Source organism: Bos grunniens, chromosome 13 (genome assembly GCF_055505025.1).
Source record: "Bos grunniens cultivar Pamir isolate PY7600 chromosome 13, Bosgru_T2T1.0, whole genome shotgun sequence".
In the NCBI taxonomy this organism is placed as follows: domain Eukaryota; kingdom Metazoa; phylum Chordata; class Mammalia; order Artiodactyla; family Bovidae; genus Bos; species Bos grunniens.
In genome coordinates, this window is record NC_141177.1 from 34375089 (window position 1) to 34397908 (window position 22820).

The following is a 22820-nucleotide window of genomic DNA, read 5'->3' on the forward strand; positions in this document are numbered from 1 at the left end:
TCTTAAAAAAAAAAAAAAAATCTGCCTATATAATCTCAAAACACAGGGTCAAACCTATCATACCCAAAACACAATCCACAATGTAACATGCTCATCACAGGCTAATTTCTGGGAAGAATCTGATGATGAAAGTGTTCCTTTACTAACATACTCTTTTGTTTGGCCAATCCCAAGGCAGGGCTAGAAAAGGAAATTGGAACAAGACCTTTTCAATCACAATAGGACCAGAGGTGACACAAAGTCCTAGAAATTGACCTTAAAATACTTCAAGTAAAATTATGGGGCGTGGTGGGACCCTTGGCCATATGAGCATACCCACCCAACCCTTCCTTGGGTCTGATTTCAACCCAGAACACAGAACCCCTGTCCTTTGTAAGTGTTCATTCTGAGTGGCCTAATTTGACTTCATTCTGCTTGGGCTTTAGTCCAGTTGGCAGATGACCTTGTAGAAGCTGCTCTTAGACACTTTCCCTTTCTAATTTTTTGGCACCATTGCCTCAGTTGCATGGGATACCATCTCTGAAACTTTATCTTGGGTTCCCCAGGTTTTGCCTATTTTGTAGCATTGGTTTTCTCTTATATCATCCTGCTCCAAAGAAGTACTAAATACTAAAGCATTGATCAATTCCTAAGAATTAGCCAATGACTTGCTAGCAAATTTCCAACAGCTCCTTGCCTTCTTCCTACCTCCCTCCAAAATGAGTAGCCTCAGAAGCCAAAATGTAAGCAAATGTAAGGAAACTCTGTGAACACTGTACACATGCACCGTTTTCTCTTGCAGGTTGGTCTTTATAGAATGAAATGAAAGAACTTTGATATTTATTATCTGAAATAGGTTTAACATTTGGAGAAATGTGTTTAAACACATAACCTTAGAAAGAAAAACAAGCTGATGGAACAGAGAACTGGGGTAGGCAGAAAACAATTTTGCTGTGTGGGGGGCAAAGTTAGAAAATTGAGTCCTTCTGAGCATAAAGAGCTCCCAGGTGAGGTAAAAGTGAAATACAAATTGATTTCCAACTCTTCACGAGGGCCACTAGATATCAATTTTAAATATACATGATCACGATATCAATAATGAAGAAATCTTATATTTTATTTAATACTTTGGCCAGTCCAGCTCCTTTGAAGGGGTCACTAGTTTAGGAAAGAACAACAAACCATCATTCACCTTCCTGTAGGTTCATCGTTTTCCTAATTATTTATATTGGTCTTGCTTTACTCTTTCTGCAAATTAAGGGTTAGGGGAAGGGTTTCTATATTAAATCAGTAATGTCTGGTTCTTATCCAAATATTCCACCTAATAAGGATGTAAATTCTCACGGACTGGACAACCACTCTGCAACATTCCTGAGAACTGAATAATATAATAATCTTGAAAGTCAGCAGAGTGGATTATCCACTTTTTTTTTTTCCTGGACTTGAACTTGTGACCTTAACAGTAGCGCTGCAAAAAAAAGCAAATGTGCTAAGCACTTTGCCAGAGTAACCTTCCATGTAGACTTTTCATCTTAAATACACACAACTGAAAAACAACTACAATTTTTGGAAAATTATGTACAAACCCAATACTTCCTTTGATTACATATAAATACAAATTAGCTATTTTTCCTAAAAAGTGGTTATAATAGTAAATAAATACAAAATAAATCTGACCATTATACTTCATGTGCTGGGGCTGAACCCATATAAAATGTACAACTAAATACATTTTAAAATCTTTAAGGAATAATTCTCTGATTAAAATATTTGTTTTCCCAACTTCTTTTCGTAGATATAAATATATTTTCAAAATAGCTGTGTTTTTCTTTTTCTCCATTCCATTCCATAAATAAAGTCTTCATTGGGAAATATTAAAGTGTCAACTTGATTTTTTTGCTGTTTTTCTAATATATATATATATATTTATATTTTATTTTGCTGTGCTAACGACACCCACAACCCTCGACAACCATGTCCTGATAGTTCTTTAATACCACCTTCTCATTCTCATCAAGGTACAGCATGGAGATGGCGCTGAGCTCTGTTGGGACACAGCATGCCTTGGGAATCTTAGAGTTAACTGAGTTGACCAGAGTTTGGACAATGGCATGATTCGTGGAGTTAAGGTGATCGGCCAGGGGAAAAGGGCACTCCCCATGGCAGTAAAAGGCATGATACCCCGGCGGTGCAACGATCCAGTCATTCCACCCCACGTCACTGAAGTCCACATATAAAGGGTGTCTCTTACAGCTGGACTTGAGGCGTTTCCGCTGTTTGTGTTTTGCTTGCCGCTTTTCTCTTCTGTGGAGAGGGTGTCCTTTCCCATCGTGGCCAAAAGTGACAAGCAAGGGCCTTATCTGTGACCAGCTGTGCTCATCTTGGTGCAAAGACCTGCTAATCCGCACATGCCTCTTGGAGGCCCCATGGCTGTCCTCTGGGTGGGCTACCTCCACCACGAACCCATGGTTGGTGAGCCCCTGGGCGGTCCACCTCATCACGGCGGGGGTGACATCGAAGCTCTCCCACCTACTGGCATTCTGAGTCACCAACCTGGTGTCCAAAAGTCTCGTCACAGGGAACTTGGAGTTAGCTGTGGCAGGTTTTATAATTTCATAAATATTAATTCGGTGATGGAAACTGCTATTGTTTTCCAAAGCTTCGGGCATATGTTTCCGAAAGACCTGAAGTTCTGCTGAGGTGATAAACTCCTCAGTGGGGATAGAAGTTAAATTAAAGAAGAATCGCCGGGTTGTTTTCCCACTCATTTCCGGCAGTTCTTCCAAAGATTCTAATTTGATATGAAAAAGTGGAAAAAAAGAAAAAGTGTTCAGTAAGGCAAGTAAGACAGTCTGATTGTATATAAGGATTTATAAACATCACTTCAGGGTTTGATTCAACCCATGTAACGTCTGCAACCAGAAAATTACAATTTCCCCTTTAGATAAAGAAACTATCCTCCCTTTTCCATACATTTATGTCAATACACTAAGAAACAAAATTTCACAATTCATTGTCATTTTTTTTTAATCTAATATGTGAATACTGCTTCCAGGTGGCTATAATAATGGGGGGAATGGTGAAGCATTTCTTTGGAATTCACAGACTTTAGGGCAAAAAAAAAAGTCAGCACTGTAGTTAGTAGAGGCCTAATGAGTGAGGATTTGAGGAAATTATTGCATTTCTTAAAAAGAAAAAGGCTTTAATGTCAATCCTTTAAGCGGTATTCTAAAACATTACTCTGCAATTTAGATGATTTACAAATCTCGATATACAGATTTCAGTTTCCTAATTAAAGACTCTGAAACTCAACATCAACGATGACATTTTGCAAAGTACACCCTACTATTTTACTCAAAAGTCCAGAAACAAAGGCATTTACAAGGGATCTGCTTCTTTGGAAACCTAAGGGTGGAACTAGGACACTGTAGTAATTAAGGCTGGACAATTTCAAGAGAAGTTAACTTCCCAACTTTGTTCTCTAACCTCCTTATGACCTCAAAAATAAAAATCTCATTTCAGACGTTTTTTGGGAAAAAATGATTCTCTTCTATTTATAATTCCTTTATCTTAAAACAAAACAAACAAACAAACCAAATAGTTATATACACACACCCAATAATAGGCTACAGGATACAGACAAACCCCCTGCTAAATTTATGAAAATTTACAGAAATGCCATTATGATATTCATGATGTAAGAGATAATCTAAATACAGAATAATCATTTTGTATCTATTATCATTATTTTAAAATAGTCATTTAAGTGGGCTATATGTAGAAAATTCTTCCTGATTTAAAATTCTAGAATTTCAATTTTAAGTACTGCTTTTTGAACAAACAATATAACATAGCACCTTGAATGTTTAGTCTGCAATTCATAAAAAGTACACATTATTATTAAATTATAGTGAATAGCACTGAATTTTGAGATATTTGGGTTTACTTTCTTCTAGCTTTACCACATCCTGTCATTTCACTGTCAACAAATTTTACCTGCTTCATTCAGGATCCAACCTGAGTGCCAGCAAAATCAATTTAGCCACAGTTCCATGTCATCACCATAAGAGGAAATCATTTTTCATTGATTTTATAGTTGTATTTCTCCTAAACCAAATAGCTATTCATTGTTCACAAAATCTAGGTATCTTAGCAAAGGATAATCAGATCATTCCCTCAAAGGTTCTACCTTACAAACCTTCATCATCAAAGCAACAGTCATTACCGCAAGCTAAGGTCAACAGGGGTGGTTTACACTAAATTAAGGAGGAATGCTTTAATGGTATGCTTGGGAACTTTAACCTTCATGCAAATCACCTAGGACACCTTAACTCTTCAAATGCAGATTCTGATTCAACTGGTGAGTCTGGGGTGGGGCCTGAGATTCAGTATTTCCAGCAGCTCGAAGGTAAGGGAATGCTGGAAGCTGGGGAACTGCTCTTTGAGCCTAAAGGTTTTAAAGAATGCTTTTCATGTTCAAGTATAAACTTCCAGAAACAAAGTGCCTTTTTTGTTAAATAATATAAAGATGAACAGAAGAACCATTAGTGTTGGCCAAGGAGTAAGAGTTGAAGCCATGGATGAGTAGATCTAAAGCTCCTCTCCTTAGACATGGACTAACCCACACCTGTAGGGCTATCTTTGGGAGAGCTCTAAACTCTGCTGCCTGGCTAATGGTACTTCAGACCAGGCACTATTTTAAAATAACCCTCCCACCAATCAACCAGAGCCCTCCTCCAATATCAAGGATTGTGTTTACCTCCTGCAATTCAGGAGCCCTCTGATGTTTCCACTTTTGGCAGAGAAGCTACCAGAGAAAACAAGAGTGATGTAAAAATCAGCAGCGTCCTCCAGACACAATGACCCAAAGCCAGACCTGGCCCCAAGCAACTGACTTCGCTGATCTCAGAACACAGGAGTTTCTTGCTCTTCTTAAAGAGGGGAAAGAAAGGCACATTATCTGGGGCCTTTGTGGAACAGCTGTATTGACAAACAAGCCCAGAAAAATATCACACACAGCCAGGAAGAAGATGAACAATCTCTCAGGTAAGCATGAGAAACAAGTAAATGAAGCGAGGAGGATGGGTATAAAAGAGGCATTAAATAGAACAATAATGAATGTATGCTCAGTCATATCCAACTCTTTGCATCCCCATGAACTGTAGTCCACCAGGCTCCTCTGTCCATGGGATTCCCCAGATAAGAATACTGGAGTGGATCGCCATTTCCTCCTCCAGGGGACCTTGCTGACCAAGGGATCCAACTGGTGTCTCCTGCATTGGCAGGCAGATTCTTTACCTTGAGCCACCTGGGAAGCCCAAATAGAACAATAACCCTCCAAAAGACCAATGTATTACTGAATTATATAAAACTCCCACAATTCAACTAGATTTAACCTATTAAAAGGCAATATCAGGAGCTCCAAAATCTCATTGGAGGTATTAATAAGTGGCAAAAGAAGACTCACTTAGCAAAGGAAAAAACTTGACACTATTAAATATTAACTAGTAATGTGAAGATCTTTCTCCAATATTGCAGCTTCATCTCAGTCAACCTAATCCCTACCGGACCACTATCCCTTCTTAATTCAAAGACTTCTACAAGACTCCTAACTGCAGACTCTGGTCACAGAGATATGTCAGAAGATCACAGGAATTCCCAAACCCAGGAAAACTGACCAAAGTTACGGTACCCTCTCCTTTGATCTGCAAAGGAACATGAATTTTTTCTAGAAGGTAGAAAAAAATCTGAACTTTTTGAAATGAAATAAAGTTACAAATCATCACATCAAGCCTGGGGATTCTGAAAATAACGGAGCACTTACCTAAGTAGGTATTGTACATTTCTCTGAGGTATATGTAAATAATCTTTATTGAATAAGCTGCACTTGCCAAGGGATCTGAGGATTCCAGAGTATTTTAGATGTGGGTCCCTGAACTTTTAAATTCTTAATCAAATAAATGGAGCTATGGGTGCAAAAATGTGGGAAAGTAAGGGAAAATATGGTAAAAATGACATTCAACCTCTCTCCTAAAAGCAAAGTTCTAACTTAATCATCTACACTGTCAGTTATTCATCTATATCAAAATAATCCAAAGATAAGACTGAATTCCCACAGCTAGCCTAAGCTCATTTTGATTTCCTCTTCCCTAGACCAGGGGAGAATATGAATTACCAGGGTAATATGAGTTACCTTATGACAGATCAATTAGAGAGAAACTGTTACTAGCTCCATTTTGTAAATGAAGTAAGTGGAGCTCAGAGAGGTTATGTGACTTTCCTAAGGTCACAGTGCATAGCTATGCAGTTGAGCCTACGGTAGGCCCCAGGTTTCTGGCCACTAGATGGCACCATCTAACATGGGGGAGGAGTCAAAAACTCAAGCAAAAGTCAAAACCAACAGAGGCAGATTTATATTTAATACAAATAAATCCACAGGGTGAGCTCTGTCCCAGTTAAAGGAATAGAAATGATGCAGGAAGCAGACAGAACTAAATAAGCAGAAAAGTAAAGTGGCAGGCACTGGGACATGCAGATCTTGTTTGGAACCACTGATATTCATTCTGTGGCTGTCTTTTTCTTTCACAGTATGATGAGTTCTAGCAAAAAATGAGTTGTCATTACGTTTTGAGAATTTTGCAACAATCTTTGAATAAAAAACGTTCGTTTAGAAAACAACAATGAAAACCTGCAAATGTTCTAGCTAGTCAGTAAGGTTGGAAATTATTGTCCTGAAATAAAATGAAAGTAGTGGAGATTAAAAAATAATTATGTCCAAAATATAAAATAATGATTAGAGAATGTATATATATATACAGAAAGAGAGAGAGAATTAATGCATCAAGGAGAAAAAAAAAGATTAAATACAAAAGGTTCAAGTGAATCCTTTAAAAATTAAAGACAACAAAGGAGATGGCAGCTAAAAGAGAGAACATGGTCACATTCACTAACTCTGATTTGGCCTCTGCACACCCTTAACTCCCAACACCTGTGGAATGACCCAGGGCCCTCTTATTATAAGTTGCCTACCTGGTGAAAGATACAAAAGGTCAAGTCTTTAAAAAAAAGACAAAATAGCTCAATGAGGAGGGATCAGCAGGGAACAGAGACGAACCACTAAAAAAGAAGCAGCATGTAAACCATTAGTTCAAGAACTCTCTGGGCACCAAAGAGAGAAGAGAGAAGTCGCTCAGTCATGTCTGACTCTTTGCGACCCCATGGACTGTAGCCTACCAGGCTCCTCAGTCCATGGAATTTTCCAGGCAAGAATACTGGAGTGGATTGCCATTGTCTTCTCCAGGGGCACCAAAGGCTCCATCTATGAGCATTTCCCAACAGAATGCCTGTTCCACATAAAGGAGGCCTTTCCAATTCACGCTGAAATACCTGGGGACACCTGGGAAGCATCCCCAGATGAACACTGGTTTGGTGGGTATATGTGTGCAAATCCTTTGGTTGTACTGGGAATTTGTGTTCATACTGGGAATCAGTGTTCAATTGGGAATCCAAGTGTTGTACTGGAAATCAGTGTTCCTTCACAGGGCAGTAGTTGCTTCCTGAACTTTCCTTTTAATTGGGTATTTTCATGAAAATTACATTTGTAGAAAATAGGTTAATCTTTAAGTCAAAGCTTTAGTCATAGAGGCAAATAATTCAAGTTATTTCAGGCAAAAAGAGAACTGTGTCCTTCAGAGTCTGGAGAGCAAGCACGTGGTCCTTCCATATTCCAATCTGACAGGAAATAATACAGATTTTTTTGCAGGGCCAATGAAGTCAACCAGTTTCAATGTGCTTTTAACTATAAGCAAAGCAAAGAACATTTTCCAGTTAAAAGAAGTGATTTTTTAATCCTCAGTGGCAGTTCTGAAAGGCGTATGGGGCTGAAGTACTTTTTAACAACTTTGAAAAAAGAAAATGTTTTGCAGTACTTGGGCTCTCCCAAGTAAAAGCCACTGTAGAAAGTGCTAAAGAAAGTTTAATAGAAATGACAACTGATCATTTCTGTGTCTAAGCACCTACAATGTGGATCCATTATCTTCTCACATGGGTTGAAAGAATGCCACCATGATATTTCTTGTCTTGTATTTCACCAAATCACCCAGATCCTGCCCACAAATAAAACCAACAGGTAATTCTTGTAATCGGATCCTTTGGTCCTTTAATAAATAAACACCTATGAAGATTCTAGGAACCAAATTCTGCTCTTAAACCCTAAGCCTTAGTCACATGATTTGCTAAAAGACTTTTTAGTGTCACGCATGGATGTTTTATAAACAAGAATATTTACAAAAACCCAATTCTGGGTTATACAAAAATGAACTGGTCTTCAAAAGAAGGGCCATTTGTAGCATACTGATTATATGCTAGTCATAACAAGAAAAGAAATGGGTTTGTTAAAATTTGGGGCAAACATTACATAGCTTTTTTCTATCATCTAATTGCATTAAAATCTGAAGTTATTACAAATTGATTTTAAGCAAGTTGGTAACTTTTGTACTATTTGGCACATAACACTTAACATGTTTAAAGACATAAATTCTAACTTATAAGCTCAAGTATGCTATTTAAGTTAAAATAACGCACTATATTAAGTTTGCCTGTTTAGATTTGGTCAAGGCACTTCAAGAGGAAGGAGAAATATGGAGACTTCACTGATGGGATTGTCATGCAACTGAGTATTTTTAGGTGTCAAATGTTTTAAATGATCTATCTTCCTTTTAAGTTCCAAGAGACACACAGTACCTTCTTGGCCTTAAAAATAAAGAATGATTTCCTTGCTATATCTCCAGGAGAGGTAGCCAAAATAGCAATTTGTATTACTTTTCTATCCAGAAAAACAAATCTAATCAGCATCAGTTGGGAATGATGAGCTGGATGTAAAATCACTCCAAGGTGGTGATGATAGAATGTACATGAACAAAAACATTTCTACATGACAACAGACAACTTGTGCTTTCAGTAGATGAAACTTGAAGGAGTAATATGAGATCTTTCTTCCTTCCAAAACTAATTTCTGCTAGCAGAGAGCACCTCCCTTAGAAACGTGCTGAAAAATGAACTGATTATCAATTCAATGTCCCCTTCATTAGGTATAGCTGCCTTGATGAAGTAATGTAACCTGCCTTTACAACCCCTTCCCACTATCAACTGCTGTTCTCACAGTGTAAGTCTTCCACACTGGGAGAAAACGCCTGGCTGCGACACTACTGATTTGCTTATATCAGAGCACAGATTTCCACTTGAAACCGACCACCTCGGCAGGGCAAGGTAAGAAAAAGGGAACTATATACTAGTTCTCCAATATTCTACAAGTGGCTGCTCTGTGATATACAACTTTGGATCCTCCTCTAGAACTTGAAGCAACCTGGGCTCTGTTTAGAATGTGTTAAGCCAAAGGAGCATTTAAAAGTGTAAAAAAAGAATTGCAGTGGAACGTATTTTTGAGTAATTGCCCTAAGAACTTTGGTACAACAGGTCTCAAAAGTTGCTCTAAGACATTTCAAATCCACTAAATGCCTTTCTGATGAAACAAGCAGAAATACCCTACCTTAGAAAAACCACATCCAGTATCATAAAAGAAAAAAAAAATCACATTTCAATGCACTAAAAGGAAAACAAGCAGCTAGCTGCTGGAAAAGCTTTCATCTGAAGGCTAGCCTTGTCTCTGTTAGGAAGTTCTTCTCAGATTTAAGCAGAAGACAAGAAAGTCATTGTGGAAACAGTAAGATTGATTGGGGAATTGATCTCCCACGAGGATTAGATAGGGATTTGAAATCTTCCAAACCAGGCCCAGATCTACTGTACATTAGAAAGACTTTGGGGCCCTGGGCTTTGATTTTTCAATACTATCTCTGAAAATTCTGCCCTTGGCGCTGTCATGCCTGAAACCCTGGCTTAAGCAAGAGAAGCAGATTTATAGAGCAAAGGCTTCCAAACAGACGTGAAGAGATCCCAATCTGCCCCCCTCCTTCTCATTCTTCTCCTAAGGAATTCTTACACGTTTCGCAGTCTAGGGGCATGCCTTTTGCCCTCATCTTCCCCATCATTTGATTTCTCTCCAGTTCCTGGAGGAGGAGTCGCTCTTCTGGCTCCAAGCCAGGAAAAGAGTGCCGATTTACCGAAAGGGAATCCCTGGCTCTCCCGCCACACAGGCAGTGCGTGAAAGCCAGGTTCGGAAAGGTTCTTACAAACAGGGAAATGTCTGCAGCGCCCGGGCCAAGCTGCCCTGCCAGGGATGCCTGCAGTCTGCCCACGGCGGGGCGCTTTGCCGGACGACTCCCCGCCCCCGTCTCCGCCCCCAAGCTTCGGCCCCGCGCCTCACCTTCGTGATGGAAGCTGCGCACGGTGTTGGCGAGGCTGGCTGCCCTCTCCAGCCGGTGGTCCGGGGCAGGCGCACCGGGTTGGCCCGAGTGCTGGCGGTACAAGTCCAGCATGTAGGGGGGCACCACGGCGTCCCTGCTGGGGGTGGGTCTCTGCTTCAGGCCGAACATGCTGAGCAGCCGCAACTCGAACTCGCTCAGGACGTCGTCCGAAGGCTGGGATGAGGAGCGGCCCGCAGACGCAGCGAACTTCCTCCGGCCCAGCTCGGGAATGAGGCCGGCCGCGCCGCCCAGGAGGACCTGGGGAAGCAGCAACGCTAGAAGACAGCGGGTCCCGGCCACCATGGTCGACCTGCGGACAGGGCCGATATTAGTCACGGAGTTTCCCGCCCAGCCCTCACCCCTTCCGCCCCCGCGGGCTCCCGCTCCGTCCATTTGCCTCCTCCTCCAGGGTGCCCACCTGGCTGACAACACTCGCGGGGATACTTAAGAGGAGCTGAAGCTCAAACGCTTGGGAGAATGGAAGAACACCTAGTTCCTGAGCCAGATGGCTATTCCCCGCTCCCATCCCATTCTCAACCCGTCAAGATTTGCCCCCCACCGCACCCCACGCTGCGTCAGTGACTGTCACTTTTTTTTTTTTTTCCTGTGACACTCACGCTGACAGCTGTATAGGGAACCTGGGAAAACCATCGCTTAGTCTCACATTCCTCCGTCCCCTAACCTAACCCAAACACACAGCGCTCACTTGCGTATAAACACGCACAAATGGTGCATATGACTTCCTTACAGGCACGGTATAGAACTTCCTGATACACACAGGGTCTGTAACTTCCAGAGCCAGTAAACTCAAGGACACAACTTCCGAAATCACTCGCAACCTGTGACCCGAACCTAACCTCAGAAATGTCAGGACAGGCCACTCCATCCCCCCTCCCCCCGCCCCCTCCTATGCAGTAAATATACACAAGTATCTTCCTATTAGGTAGATGACTGATATCTGTTAATTCACGTGTCAGTTCAAGGTAGCACGAAATAACTGCCCCCCTTGCATTCCTGGTTAAAAAAAAAAAAAACAGGGAGAATCCCAACGTATAATATTTTCCTAAATGGGACCCGGCTCTGAGTAGAGAGAGCAGTTCTCCGGGAGAAACTTGAAGTTAAAACGGCAGGACGTACAGGTTGGCAGCTAACGGGTGAAATCCACGGGCCACCCTCTAGAAGGGACTTCTTTAACTTAAAAAAAAAAAAAAATCATCCAAGTGTTAACAGCCCTAATAAAATCCCGAAGAGGGAGAGGGAGGAGGGGCGGAAGAGTGCGAGCCAGGAGGGCCAAGCCTAAGGTCGCCAGGGGCGGTAGGATGTGGGTGTCCCCTCAGCGGCTCTGCTGCACGTGGACCTGTTCTGTTTACGTCCCGCCAGGCCTGGCCCGGGAGGGGCTCAGCTGCTGCGGCCGCCGGAGACCCGTGCCCACCCCCAGCCCCGGCCCACGTTGTCACCTTTAGGAGACCGCAGACCGTCTAAGAAGCACGCGGGGACACGTCCATTGAAAGAGCCTCCACATGGAAAAAGCTCTGGCTGAAGGACCTGGCGCGGGGACCCGGTTCCCTTCCTTCGCCTCTTCCTTCTCCCGGGTGCCGGCCAGGCAGTCCCTCCTAGCACGCAGGGAGCGGCGTCTCGGGTCGGGCCCGGCGGAGAAGTGGCAGAGGCGGCGGGGTTCGCAGGCAGTGAGGCTGGTCCGCTGGGGCAGAGGCACCGGGGCGAAGTGGAGAGCGCAAGTTATTCTCCCTGCAAGTTCAAGAAGTCTCCAGCCAAGTGCTGACACACAACAACAGCGGGCAGGGGGAGGAGTGCAGAGCAGGGAAGGGAAGGGAGAAAGGAAAAGCTGGTGCTGTCGTCGTCCTTAGGAACCAGCGCCCGCGGGACGCGTGGCCCCGCGCTGGGCCGGCTCCGGGACTCTGGGGGCGAGGGTTGGGCGCTCGGCGCTAACTCCGCCGCGGCCCATGGCTCGGGCCAGCCATCCTGGGCGACGCCGGGTCCGGGGAAGGGCGCAGCGGCGATCTCCGTGCCAGGCGAGTTGCCCCCCCGCATCACTCTGCCTTCCTCCAGAGCACCCCCATTAGCGCTAGCCAGTTGAAACCACCGCGGCTCCGGCGCTCCGGCGTCCTCGGGCACATTCTCCGGCGAGTCGAGCCGAGTATCGGGCCGCTGAGGCGGGTGGCCGCACTCTCCCCTCGGTCTCTTCGCCCCCAGGCCAAGCCACTGTACCCTTTGTGGCCAGCCTGGGGTCCGATCACACTTCGGTCGGCGCGTTCCAGGTCCCCGAGCTCCGGTGGGAGGTGATCGGCATCGCGGCGCTCGGGCTCAGCGCGCCGGTCTTCGGCTCCGGCGCGGCCCGGTCAGCCGAGGCCACGGCGCAGCGGCGCGCACTGCCGGGCGCTCTAACCCGCGCGGGGTCTGCGGGCTCGGGTGCCTCTGAGTCCCCAGTAATCCTCGAGGCGCTCGCCCCGAGGTAGTTCGGTGGGCGGCGGAGCCTGCGGCGGCTGATGTCTGGCGGCAGCTGCCAATCCCGGGTAGGGTGTGGGAAGCAGAGCGGCGGGCGCAGCGCGAGCCGGGCGCAGCGCGGCGCGGCGGGGCGAGGACTCTGGCGGCGACGGCGGCGGTGGCGGCGCCGTGGCGCGGCGCTCGCGGCTTTTAAAGGGGACGCCGCCTGCCGTCTCCCTCCCGGCCCAGGCCGAACACCCTCCCCCTCGGTGGCGCGGCTCGCCGGGGATCCCCGAGCGGGCGGGAGCAGTGTGCAGGGGTGTGGACGGCTAGCCGGGCAGCCGGGGCAGCCGCGGCAGCCGCGGTGGGGTGGGGCCGAGGGCGGGGACCCGCGGCCGCCGGGGGGGCGCTCGTGCCTCCAGCCCCTGCCCTCAAAGGGGAGATCCGTCGGAGCGCCTGGCCCTGGCTGGGACTCCCAGGACGAAATCCCGACGAATGCCAGGTCGGGCCTTATTTCCCCTCCTGGCCCGTTATTTAGCTTTCAGTTTGAAGATACTCCGTAATAGACGATTAAAGAACTCAACCAAGTTACAAAGCGTCTTGGCATAGGCGTGGGGTACACTGTTCTGTGTTTACCCGAGGTGAGAGGAGAATTAAAAGAAAACTAGAGATTGGATTTGCGTGTAACTTAAACTTTAACATTGATAGACATATGTATTTACATATGTAAATTTATTTATGTAAATACGTTCTTTTATTCCAATAAATATATGTGTAATACACAAATATACACGTGTGTCTATAAATATATCAGTATACGAAAAATTTGTGCTACCAAAGCACACGTTTCTATAACTATGTGTGAAATGGATTTCCTTCTACTAAACGTGACATGCGCAACATGGAGTGTGTGTGCGTGTGTGTGTGTGTGTGTGTGTGTGTGTATGAAGAGAGGATGAGAGGGATTTTCTTTCTTTTTATGGTAGAAATCACTTCATGCCTTATATTTATCTCGCCTAGCTCAGGGGCAGGCCCTTAGCAACTGCAGAGGAAGGTGAAATAATGGCACAGTGTGAGCCGAGGGGACAGAACAGCTCTGGTCTGAGACCTTAGAACCTTCTGCCCCACCCACTTCCACCAGATTCCAGCGGCAGGTCTGTGACATGTGGTCAAGTGACTTGTTTTCCTCAGCTGAGACAGTCCCCAAATCTGCTGTACCACAAGTCCCAAGGCCAAGGCTTTCTGTCCTTTCCAGTATCCCAGGATCGCCCATGCACAGCTCAACCAGTTTACCCAAATAATCCCGGAAGCCAAAAGCAGAAAAGTTTTGGAAAAGGCCAGATGGACAAAATCAAGCTCGCCTGCGCAGAACCTTCAGCCTGTAGAACAGAAAAAGTCTGAAGCAAGAGCTCATAGCAATCTATTATCCATGTGTATTATTTTTTCAGTTGGGAAGCTAAAATAATTGTAGGTTCCGCTCACGTAAATCGGATTAGCAACCCACAGAGGGGGAATTAGGCCCTAGCTGTTTCTGAAAGTATAAAGGTCAAATAAGGTATTTCTGAGGAAGCCTGCCTACCAGGAAAATAAATGGAGGGGGGTACAAAATATTCAGGAACATGGTACTTTTTTTCCCCCCTGAAAATGAAACTCTATGGAAGCTGATTGCCACTCTGAATCATTGGACACCAAACAAGTTGGCAAGAGAACGTATTCTATTCACAGGCACTTTAAGTCACAAATGTTTATTGTGCTTTTGAAACTATTTCCTTCCCTATCAAGTTTGAGGAGTTAACAATTGTTTCTGTCATCAGTGAGATTTAAAAAACAAAACAAAACTTATATGAAACCTAAATCAGTGTGTAGCTCCTAAAGAGGAGGAGAAAGTTGACAGCTATTGAACATGCCTCAAGTGAGGATGAAAAATAAATCTCTGGTGTTGACATCAAGGATGTCTCACAGCTGCAGCCCTTCATAACTTGGGAGCTTTGTCAGTTTGTGAAATAGTCTTTGATCGTCAAGAATCACAGGGAAAATTGGCACTTCTGGATACTCTATCCCATTCAGTGTTGCCCATCACAGAATCTCTTATATGTGTGATACCTGATTACATGGGGCTGCCTTTCCCAAGCACAACTTCCTAAGTGTTGGCCCTGTTTCCCCTAAGAGCCAGGCTCTCTGGTTGTTTTTTAGAGATGGCTGCCCTCTTGTGGTAAAAATGGGTTTGAACACTTGGGAGAAAGAATCCAATAAATAAGTAAATACGTAAGTGAACATTAATAAATAATCTCCAGAGACTGATTTGGGGTGCAAAATTCAGAATGATCATACCTACCCATTTTCCAGGCAACAGGAATAGTTTAAAACAGTAAATCTAAATGGAGGCAACTTCTTTTTAAACTTTGTAAACAGTCACCTTCCCACCTGCAACTCAAAACGCAGGATTACTAGTTTGAGCTGACAGTATCTGTTTCCCTTGAAAATATCGCTTGCCACTAGCTATGGCCAATGCTACCTTTTCCAAAGGTTCATTACAAATTTTTCAGCCCATAAAGTGAGATTCTTTCTTTCTAAGTGTATTAAATTTAGTTTATCTGCCAGATGTGGGGTGTGGTGAGAGCCAGGTGGGGGTTCTTTTTGGGCAAGATGATGGTAGTTGCAAAGTCAACTTCCTCAAAGGGGACACGGAAGTTACGTGAAAAAGTAAAGCCTAACAGGTTAGGGTTCTCTTTTTTTTTTTAATATAAATTTATTTATTTTAATTGGAGGCTAATTACTTTACAATATTGTACTGATTTTGCCATACATTGACATAAATCCGCCACAGGTGCACATGTGTTCCCCGTCCTGAACCCCACCTCCTACTTCCCTCCCCATCCCATCCCCATCTCATCCCGCTATATGAAGGAGGTTGCTGCTATCCACTGCCAGTCACTTCTTGCCAGTTTTTCAAGAGATACCAGAAATCTCATTTAATTGTATGTGGACATGACCTGGGATGAAATTAAGTGCTTAAAGAATCATACTTTGGCAACTTTTTCTTTAGCAGTTCAGCCCAGATGATGTTTAGTTTTATTGCATCCTGCAGCTATTAGCATTCACCATTGTTCTTGCAGGCCTACCATTATGCAAATTAACATTAAAATCATGAACCTCACATATTGTAAAGGTCACAGCAGGCATGAAATGATCCATCTACCTTGTAATTGTCATTCCACTGAAACCTACAGCAACTCCTCAGAGAAACCTCTAGGCTTGGCAGCACACCTATCAGCTTGTTACTAGAGTGACACCTAATAGCAGTTCTACTTACATCACCTGGATGATGTGCTTTCACAGGAACCAGGAGCCACAGCAAAGCACAGAATCTGGTCAATCAAACTTTTACCTATTTGATGCATAATTAGATATGGTGGGGGCTTCCCTGATAGTTTAGTTGGTAAAGAATACCCCTGCAAGGCAGGAGATCTGGGTTTGATCACTGGGTTGGGAAGATCCCCTGGAGAAGGGAAAGGATACCCACTCCAGTATTCTGGCCTGGAGGATCCCATGGACTGTATAGTCGGTGGGATCGCAAAGAGTCGGACACAACTGAGCCACTTTCACATGTTTAGATATGGTGGAAGGATGGATGGGGTAAAGTGATTTGCCCACTAGAAGGCCTAGTATCAGGAGTTTGGGTTATTCTTTTCAGGCAAATACTGACTTCTTCTTAAAAATTAAGAGACAATGAATTTTACGTATCTAACCAGATTGTATCATATTGTAGGTTATGCACAGTAGATGCTGTATGCACATGTTGCTTACAGCCCAAGACATAGTTGGGTGACTTACATTTTACTTCTGGTTTGGCTATGGATGGCTGATTTTTAAATGGTCATCTTTTGGCCTCATTTGTTAATCAGGGTAAATAAATATGTTCTACCTGCCTCAGATAGCATGATAAAGGTCAGATGCTTAGCCTGTGTGAACTTGAAGTAAAAAATGGCATACAAACACAAGGTTCTGATTGCTACTTACTCTATGTATCTTTAAACGTATTTCTTGGCCTTCTGCCTGAAATATTATGGCCTGATTTTGAAAGATAGGACTTTTTATGCCTTTCTTCTTCTTTTTCTAATAGTTTTTATCAGGTTGCCTAACAATGGGTATTTATTCAGAAAGGTTACCACTTAGGTTGATTACTGCTACTGCTAAGTCACTTCAGTTGTGTCCGACTCTGTGCAACCCCATAGATGGCAGCCACCAGGCTCCCCCATCCCTGGGATTCTCCAGGCGAGAACACTGGAGTGGGTTGCCATTTCCTTCTCCAATAACAAATTGTGACAGTCTTAGCTCCTTCATAAATAATATGTAGAGATTAATAGCTGATCTCCTCACAGAGTTGTATTGATACATAAATGAGAGGATATGTGTCAAGACAACAAAAATGTTGCCAAATTTGAATTACTACAAGGGATTAGATCTGATAGAGTGCAGAACGAACTATTGATGGAGGTTCATGAGATTGTACAGGAGACAGAAATCAAGACCTTTCCCCAGAAAAAGAAATGCAAAAAGGCAAAATGGTTGCCTGAGGAGGCTTTACAAATAGCTGTGAAAAGAAGACAAGCAAAAAGCAAAGCAGAAAAGGAAAGATATACCCATTTGAACGCAGAGTTCCAAAGAATAGCAAGGAGAGATAAGAAAGCCTTCCTCAGCCATTAATGAAATAAATATAGGAAAACAATAGACTGGGAAGGACTAGAGATCTCTTCAAGAAAATTAGAGATACCAAGGGAACATTTCATGCAAAGATGGGCTCAATAAAGGACAGAAATGGTCTGGACTTTAAAGAAGCAGAAGATATTAAGAAGAGGTGGCAAGAACACACAGAAGATTATGTGATCACTCACACTCACCTAGAGCCAGACATCCTGGAATGTGAAGTCAAGTGCGCCTTAGGAAGCATCACTATGAACAAAGCTAGTGGAGGTGATGGAATTCCAGTTGAGCTATTTCAAATCCTGGAAGATGATGCTGTGAAATTGCTGCACTCAATATGCCAGCAAATTTGGAAAACTCAGCAGTGGCCACAGGACTGGAAAAGGTCAGTTTTCATTCCAATCCCAAAGAAAGGCAATGCCAAAGAATACTCAAACTACTGCACAATTGCACTCATCTGACATGCTAGTAAAGTAATGCTCAAAATTCTCCAAGTCAGGCTTCAACAGTACGTGAACCGAGAACTTCCAGATGCTCAAGCTGGTTTTCGGAAAGGCGCAGGAACCACAGATCAAATTGCCAACACCCACTGGATTACGGAAAAAGCAAGAGAGTTTCGGAAAAACATCTATTTCTGCTTTATTGACTATACCAAAGCCTTTGACTGTGTGGATCACAATAAACTGGAAAATTCTGAAGGAGATGGGACTACCAGACCACCTGATTTGCCTCTTGAGAAACCTATATTCAGGTCAGGAAGCAACAGTTAGAACTGGACATGGAACAACAGATTGGTTCCAAATAGAAAAAGGACTGCGTCAAGGCTGTATGTTGTCACCCTGCTTATTTAACTTATATGCAGAGTACATCATGAGAAACGCTGGGCTGGAGGAAGCAAAAGCTGGAATCAAGATTGCCGGGAGAAATATCAATAACCTCAGATACGCAAATGACACCACCTTTATGGCAGAAAGTGAAGAAGAACTAAAGACCCTCTTGATGAAAGTGAAAGAGGGGAGCGAAAAAGTTGGCTTAAAGCTCAACATTCAGAAAACTAAGATCATGGCATCCAGTCCCATCACTTCATGGCAAATAGATGAGGAAACAGTGGAAACAGTGCCTGACTTTATTTTTGGGGGGCTCCAAAATCACTGAAGATGGTTATTGTAGCCATGAAATTAAAAGACGCTTACTCCTTGGAAGGAAAGTTATGACCAACCTAGACAGCATATTAAAAAGCAGAGATATTACTTTGCCAACAAAGGTCTGTCTGGTCAAGGCTATGATTTTTCCAGTAGTCATGTATGGATGTGAGAGTTGGACTATCAAGAAAGCTGAGCACCAGAGAATTGATGCTTTTGAACTGTGGTGTTGGAGAAGACTCTTGAGAGTCCCTTGGACTGCAAGGAGATCCAACCAGTCCATTCTGAAGGAGATCAGCCCTGGGATTTCTTTGGAAGGAATGATGCTGATGCTGAAACTCCAATACTTTGGCCAACTGATGCAAAGATCTGACTCATTTGAAAAGACCCTGATGCTGGGAAAGATTGAGGGCAGGAGGAGAAGGGGACGACAGAGGATGAGATGGTTGGATGGCATCACCGACTCAATGGACATGGGTTTCTATAGACTCTGCAGTTAGCGATGGATTGGGAGCCCTGGAGCGCTGCTGTTCATGGAGTCGCAAAGAGCTGGATATGACTGAGTGACTGAACTGAACTGAACTGACACACATGCAAATTAAGGTCATTAGTTCTTGGATGATTGATTTTGTTTCATGTTATTTTCTATTGTACTTGGTAGATACCAAAAGTCAATGTTAAATGAACCCACACTTCTGACAAATAAGCTTTCTCTTCAGTAGTTTTATTAATATATTTTTAATTGGAAGATAATTGCTTTACAAAATTGTGTTGGTTTCTGCCATACATCAGCATGAATCAGCCATAGGCATACATACGGACCTTCCCTCTTGAACTTCCCTCCAACTTCCCACCGCATCACACCCCTCTACGTTGTCACAGAGCACTGGCTTTGAGCTCCCTGCATCATAGCAAATTCCCACCAGTTATCTGTTTTATATAAGGTAATGTATGTTTCAGTGCTACTCTCTTTATTCATCCCATCCTCTCCTTTCCTCACTGTGTCCACTAGTTTTTTCTCTATGCCTGCATCTCCATTGATGTCCTAAAATAGGTTCCTCAGTGCCAGCTTTCTAGATCCATATATATGCATTAATATACAATATTTGTTTTTCTCTGTCTGACTTACTTCACTCTCTATAATATGCTCTAGGTTCATCTACTTCATTAGAACTGACTTGTGTCCCTTTTTATGGCTGAGTAATATTCCATTGTGTATATGAACCACAACTCCACTCTGGTGGAGTTTGCTTTGCCTACATGTGCTACTAGCCAGGTGTGCTAGGGAATTGATACCTCCCAGGAGCAGTCCTTAACCAATGACCAATGGGCCTTAGTGAGTGAGCACCTTACCTCTCTCACATCACTGGATGGGATGACTCTGAGGTGCATAATCCAACCTCCCATGGCTCCTGTCACCCCCAGAGGTAACTGGGGTACATTGCACATGTTACTGGCCTTCTCCTTCCTGCCTCACTTCCCCATTTCCCTAGTTATGTTTTCTCCACCTTCCTGTAGTCTGCCTAGACTAAAACCCTTTTCTTAGTGTCAGCTTCTAGAGGAGCTTCAAATAAGCCCTGGGTTTTCTACCCATCTAAGATAACACCATGGACTGCAAGGAGATCCAACCAGTCCATTCTAAAGGAGATCAGTCCTGGGTGTCCTTTGGAAGGAATTATGCTAAAGCTGAAACTCCAGTACATTGGCCACATCATGCGAAGAGTTGACTCATTGGAAAAGACTCTGATGCTGGGAGGGATTGGGGGCAGGAGGAAGAGGGGACGACAGAGGATGAGATGGCTGGATGGCATCACCGACTCGATGGACATGAGTTTGAGTGAAGTCTGGGAGTTGGTCATGGACAGGGAGGCCTGGTGTGCTGCAGTTCATGGGGTCACAAACAGTTGGACATGACTGAGCGACTGAACTGAACTGAACTGAAGATAACACCTCAAATTCAAATTGCACTCTGCCAAGAATGAAGTAAAATGGTTGGCTTTAGCAACCTGCCTCCTGCACTTTGTTCAATGGCTTTTACTTTTATTCATTCAGTGATTTTCACTTTTCCAGACACTGCTAAGTTTCTGAGGCTGCAAGGATGAATACAGAGAAATACACAAATTGATCAAATAGAAGTTTACATATGGTCCAAAATGTGAACCAAGAATAGAGTTACCACCTTCCCTTGTAGGTAAGAGGTTTCCTGGGAGAACATAATACTTGAGTTGAATCTTGGAAACTGAGCAGGTGTTGAGAAGATAGGAAAGGGGGAAGGGAATTCCAAGCAGGAGGAACAGCAGGGGTAAAGGCAGGAAAGCGTGAAATATCAACATGCATTAAAGCAGTGGTTGGTAATTGACTGTGGCTGAACAGAATAGGAAAGAAGGGTGCCTGCACTTTACTGGGCAAAGGAATTTGGACTTCTCTGCATAGGACCTACTTTGAGAAAAATCTCTTTGGTAGACATGAGCATGAATGGCTTGGAGTAGCTCCAGATTGAAGGTGCTACTTGTTCTTCTGAACAAATTAAAAGGCTGTTTTAATTCTTTAAGCAAGAAATCAGGCGTCCTTGAACTCAGCAGAAGCATAAGATGAAAAAGAAGGCTATAGGAGACTGAAAAGATAAAATCAGATGACCCTTAATTGCTCAAGATGAGTGAAAAAGGAAGTGCAGAAAAGCTCAATTAAAAAAGTACAGTAGAGATTGAGAAAATTCTTAAAAAACCCATGTGACTTCCAGAATCCAAAATTTCAATTCCAAACTATCAATGATTATGTTCTTGACATACCAGTGACTATTGCTGATTATGTCCTTAAGATTATTCTCTCAAGGTCATTTATGTTAGTAAGTATACATCCTTACTTTGCAGTTAACTGTCTACTTGCAATATGAAACGAAGTCATTTTAAACTATTAGGGTGTCATTTCGTGTGTGACTAATTAATAAAGATCATTTTGCATGCATGAAGTAGGTAATAGAGGTGCAATATGTAGTCTAATCCAGGGCAGAAAATGTCATAAGAAAATTAAGGAAAACAGTCATTACATTCCATGCCTTGAAAATTAAAGTAGTCCTTCTTTTCTAACAATTAATTTTTGCCAACTCAGTAAAGTACTGTTTAAGTATCTTATTAGACAAGTAAACAAAAATTGTATACAGAAAAGATTGAGACTAAGGAGAGTTAGTTATTTTAATACACAGATAAATGGACTTATCATATGGAACATTTCAAAAGTGAAATCAAATTGCAATTTTACATTTTACTTATTTATACATTACATATAATTATAAGAAAATGTCATTTAGCACAATCTATTATTGAAAATTTGTTTGCCTTGGTTTCTATAACATAAACCTCAGCACCATAATACTTGATAATGACCAAGTATTATCTTTATATTAGCTATTAATAAAAAAAAATACATAGAAATTACATCATATTTGTTCTGACCATTTGAGACATATTTGTGCTGACCATTTGAGACACTATGGCATGGGTATTTGGGTGTTTCAAAGAAAGAAGAAGAAAAGGGAGGGAGGAAGGAAGGAAGGGAGGGTAGAAGAAATTAGTTCTATCTGCTTTTCACTCATTTGTCATGAAACTAATATAAGGGGGTAAGTATCTCTGGTTGTTTGAGTGTTCTTGTTATTAGTATTTGAATTCACAGTAAGTTTAAGTCTTATTGATTTTAGCTAGAGAGTTGATCCAGTATCCCAAAGTGCCAAACATAGAATCAGACAGAACCAGAACTATATGGCTAATTTCAGTTTAAGTGCATTTGTGGTGATTTAATTCATTTATGTATGCTAAGTGATTTTCATTATGATACTACCAAGAAATGTCTGAATTGCATCCTCATATGTCCTCCTTCATTTTCAACAATAAACTTTTAGATAGGAACAAACTTTCGTTTTTAGATAGTAACAAACTTTCATTTTCAACAATAAACTTTTAGATCAGAACAAACTTTCAGATCGGCTGACTCTTGCTTCATGCCCTATGTCAATAATTAAAAATCAAAATTGGATGCTTTTCCTATTTTGTTCATTCGGCTTCTACCTTCAATTAAGCCACAGTGGAAGTTGGATGGTACCAGCTCTTCTGTGGCTGTCTTTCTCTTTTTGAGATAACTTGAATAAGGTGAATGGATCTTAAAAATGACTGACTCCTAAGGAAAGACAGGGTGGAAT

At 42.8% G+C, this 22820-nt stretch overlaps 1 protein-coding gene across 1 annotated transcript; it reads right to left on the reverse strand.

Moving 5' to 3' along the window:
* Nucleotides 1-782: 782 nt before the first annotated feature.
* Nucleotides 783-11940, reverse strand: BMP2 (bone morphogenetic protein 2). Its single transcript, XM_086331076.1, has 3 exons — nucleotides 11798-11940; nucleotides 10301-10650; nucleotides 783-2770 (listed from the first exon to the last, which is right to left on the reverse strand). Exons 2-3 carry the CDS (start codon nucleotides 10641-10643, stop codon nucleotides 1926-1928), a joined length of 1188 nt encoding a protein of 395 aa, XP_086187202.1. The 5' UTR covers nucleotides 10644-10650; nucleotides 11798-11940; the 3' UTR covers nucleotides 783-1925.
* Between the last annotated feature and the right edge of the window lie 10880 nt (nucleotides 11941-22820).

Excerpts from the sequence above, each read along its gene's own strand:
- BMP2 (XM_086331076.1), bottom strand. The coding sequence starts at position 10,643 with ATGGTGGCCGGGACCCGCTGTCTTCTAGCGTTGCTGCTTCCCCAGGTC. Across the intron at positions 2,771-10,300 it reads GCGCAGCTTCCATCACGAAG|AATCTTTGGAAGAACTGCCG; the intron begins GTGAGGCGCGGG and ends ATATCAAATTAG.